This window comes from Adiantum capillus-veneris, chromosome 28 (assembly GCF_014529385.1).
Source record: "Adiantum capillus-veneris isolate H3 chromosome 28, ASM1452938v2, whole genome shotgun sequence".
NCBI classification, from domain to species: domain Eukaryota; kingdom Viridiplantae; phylum Streptophyta; class Polypodiopsida; order Polypodiales; family Pteridaceae; genus Adiantum; species Adiantum capillus-veneris.
In genome coordinates this window covers 37,994,833-37,997,589 of record NC_140958.1, presented here as the reverse complement: position 1 = coordinate 37,997,589, position 2,757 = coordinate 37,994,833, and the positions used below count along the sequence as shown (strand labels likewise).

At 44.6% G+C, this 2,757-nt stretch overlaps 1 protein-coding gene across 1 annotated transcript; it reads left to right on the top strand.

The window, feature by feature from the left end:
• Positions 1-1,133: 1,133 nt before the first annotated feature.
• Positions 1,134-2,040, top strand: LOC147420303 (uncharacterized). Its single transcript, XM_086504408.1, has 3 exons — positions 1,134-1,466; positions 1,570-1,601; positions 1,855-2,040. The coding sequence occupies exons 1-3, from the start codon at positions 1,331-1,333 to the stop codon at positions 1,903-1,905; spliced, it is 219 nt and encodes a 72-aa protein (XP_086360534.1). The 5' UTR covers positions 1,134-1,330; the 3' UTR covers positions 1,906-2,040.
• The last annotated feature ends 717 nt before the right edge of the window (positions 2,041-2,757 follow it).

Sequence of the window (2,757 nt, the reverse complement as noted above, 5' to 3'; positions counted from 1 at the left end):
TGTAGATTTGAACCATGTGTTATGACCCCTCAAGGTACGTGACATGTTTGAGGTAATTGTACATTCCTTTTCGGTTTAATATAGCACATCTACTCACAATTGTGAGTATGGCAAAAGAAAAAAAAAGATGTGAACCTTCACCAAAGTATGTACTACGGTAGAACATAAAACAGATTGGTGTAAAAACATAAATAAATAGTGCTAGTGTTTTGGGGACCTACTGGGGTAATTGAAAAATAAACAAAGAGAAATACAAATACACCACTGTGAAGTGGGACACCTCTTTTGAATTTCCACTTCATATGTATTTTGACTTTTCACTTTGATGTGTCTTTTCATTACCTAAACTTACCCTTCACTTATGCACTTAAGATGTTTGGAAATAATTTTTATCAAAATTGGGGAGATCTAATCGTTTTTTTTTTTTGCCTGCTAAAGAAAGGCCCTAGTATTGGGTCAGGTTAGGCGTCCTTTAATGCATGTCGTCCATGTGGACGTTATTTGTAAAGTCCTTCGTTGTAGGTGTTCGCGATGTAAGTTGTGTAGTACTGCGTTTCACACGTCCGTGTCATTGTGTGTGTGTGTGTGTGTGTGTGTGAGAGAGAGAGAGAGAGAGAGAGAGAGAGAGCAGCACGTATGTTGTAGTTGTAGCTGTCTAGTCTTGCGTGTGCAGTTGCAAGGTGTGAGTTGTCGACCTGCATTCAATACAGTGTACGCTACATCAGGTCTCATCACGAGGGCACTGCCACTGTGGCAGAGATCGGTGTATAACTGGTTCATGAGAGCTGCATGCGGAGCCATTGCAGCTGGAGTAGGACTGTCATAGAAACTGTGGGAGACTGTGCAGAGGGGCACGAGGTTAAGGCTGGGTAACCTGGTAAGCAGTCGTAGTGGCCTGTCGTGTGTTCCTCCACAGAGATCATATGTCTCAACAAAAGCCTCGCATCCAGCCTTCTTTCCATTCGGCCTCATAATATAGCCTAGGCGAAATAACGGAAGCTCCAAGCTCCCCCTGCTCGCTTGATCTTCTGTATTCTCGATCAGCCCCGTGGCAGCCTCACATCGCCTCGTGGGTGATCTAATTGTGACGGGAACACATCCTTAAGAACACGGGATATCAAGGGACCGTAGGGCTTGTTGATCAAAAGCGTCGTACTAGTGCCGATCCAGTCGTGGACATCGTCGGTCGTCCGCCACAGCTAGCCATCTAACAAGCCCACCCTTTCCACACACCGGCTCCACGCCCATGTGACGTTCAATACGGGAGAGAGTACTACGATCAACATTTAAGAGCTCTTCTCTTCCGGCTGGTGGCCTCAGCCATCTCCAAATGTCTGTGTTAGGATCGAATGCAGCCCATTCTCGACGCATTCCCCCTCGTACACGCTTCATGGGCCCGCCACAAAAAAACCATGGTAATGGCCCGTCGACACGCCTAGAAGTCCTGCTGCAAAGCGCACACACAGGTGGGCTTCAATAAATCTGTATAGAGAGAGAGAGAGAGAGAGAGAGAGAGAGAGAGAGAGAGAGAGAGTAACGCTTACGACGACGTGGTCAACATTCCGACAGGGTCAAGCTGTGCAGGCGGCACCAAACGACTGGTTAGTTTCTTAGTCCAACTAAATGCGACATATTTTTACAGTCTCATCTATATGCATGATGTGATCATGAGCAGGGGCCGACTGCAAATTTGCATTGTTGCATGCAAGCAACTCTGCAACGATGCATGTGTGCCATGTATGGTGTTCTTGTGTGTGTGTGTGTGTTTGTGTAGAAAATAAAAGAAAATCTATTCTTTACTGTTTTTGCTTGCAGGCATACATGTGTACAATTATGAGTTTTCTTTATGTGCAGTTATGTCATGGCATCCTATGCTTCCTTTCTCTAGGATGTGGAAGACAATGAGGAGACAACCCCTTTGGCTCCTCCACCACCTACCTATGGCCCGACACCACCAGCTTCATCACCTTTACTGGCTTCTGTGTAATGTGTCGGGCGAGGCGATCTGGAGTTTCTCTTTCCTTTGTGACGGGTTGTTGTAGAGTGATGGATGTTTGTTCTCAGATTTGCACAGTGGGGTATTTGTTCCGTGTATAGGTGTTCTCTTGATCGAGTTTCCTTGAATGTGGGACTCTCTTTGGTAGCTCATGAGGGTCAAGTAGAGCAGGACGGAGCCCTCATTATGAACAACCTCTTCTGCTAGGTTTTCAGATCTTTGCTGCAGAGAGTGGCAAGGTCCCATGTGGTCCAAGCAAAGCATTTAAATGCAATTGTGGCCTTGTTTCGATGCGTAAGTTACATAACCGCTTATTAGCAGAGTAACCAATTTTGTGTTTTTCTAATGTTGTCAATATAAATAATCATTTGTAAGAGCAGACTCAGGAAGATTAGTAGTGTAATCAATATTTCATTGTAGCCAAGTGTTGACTATACAAATTTAGCTTTATGTTGGCTTTGGAGGACTATGTGTAAAATAGATCTCTCTCTCTCTCTCTCCCTCTCTCTCTCTCTCTCTCTCTCTCTCTCAAACATACATCTATGCTCGTGCATTGCGCCTTGGCGATGGATGTATAATTTTGTGAGTCGTCTGATATCCATGATGACCAGACTAAGTTTCTATGTTATGGTCGTGCATCTATACCAGTTAGTGTGTGTAGATTGATGGGATTGGTTGTGTGCGCAATATGTGTTTAACACTATGGACATTTTGTGCACCTGAATCATATGGCTTCCGTTTAGATAAATTTAGCCTTTTGT

Excerpts from the sequence above, each read along its gene's own strand:
- LOC147420303 (XM_086504408.1), top strand. The coding sequence starts at position 1,331 with ATGTCTGTGTTAGGATCGAATGCAGCCCATTCTCGACGCATTCCCCCT. Across the intron at positions 1,467-1,569 it reads GCTGCAAAGCGCACACACAG|GGTCAAGCTGTGCAGGCGGC; the intron begins GTGGGCTTCAAT and ends ACATTCCGACAG. Across the intron at positions 1,602-1,854 it reads CAGGCGGCACCAAACGACTG|TTATGTCATGGCATCCTATG; the intron begins GTTAGTTTCTTA and ends CTTTATGTGCAG.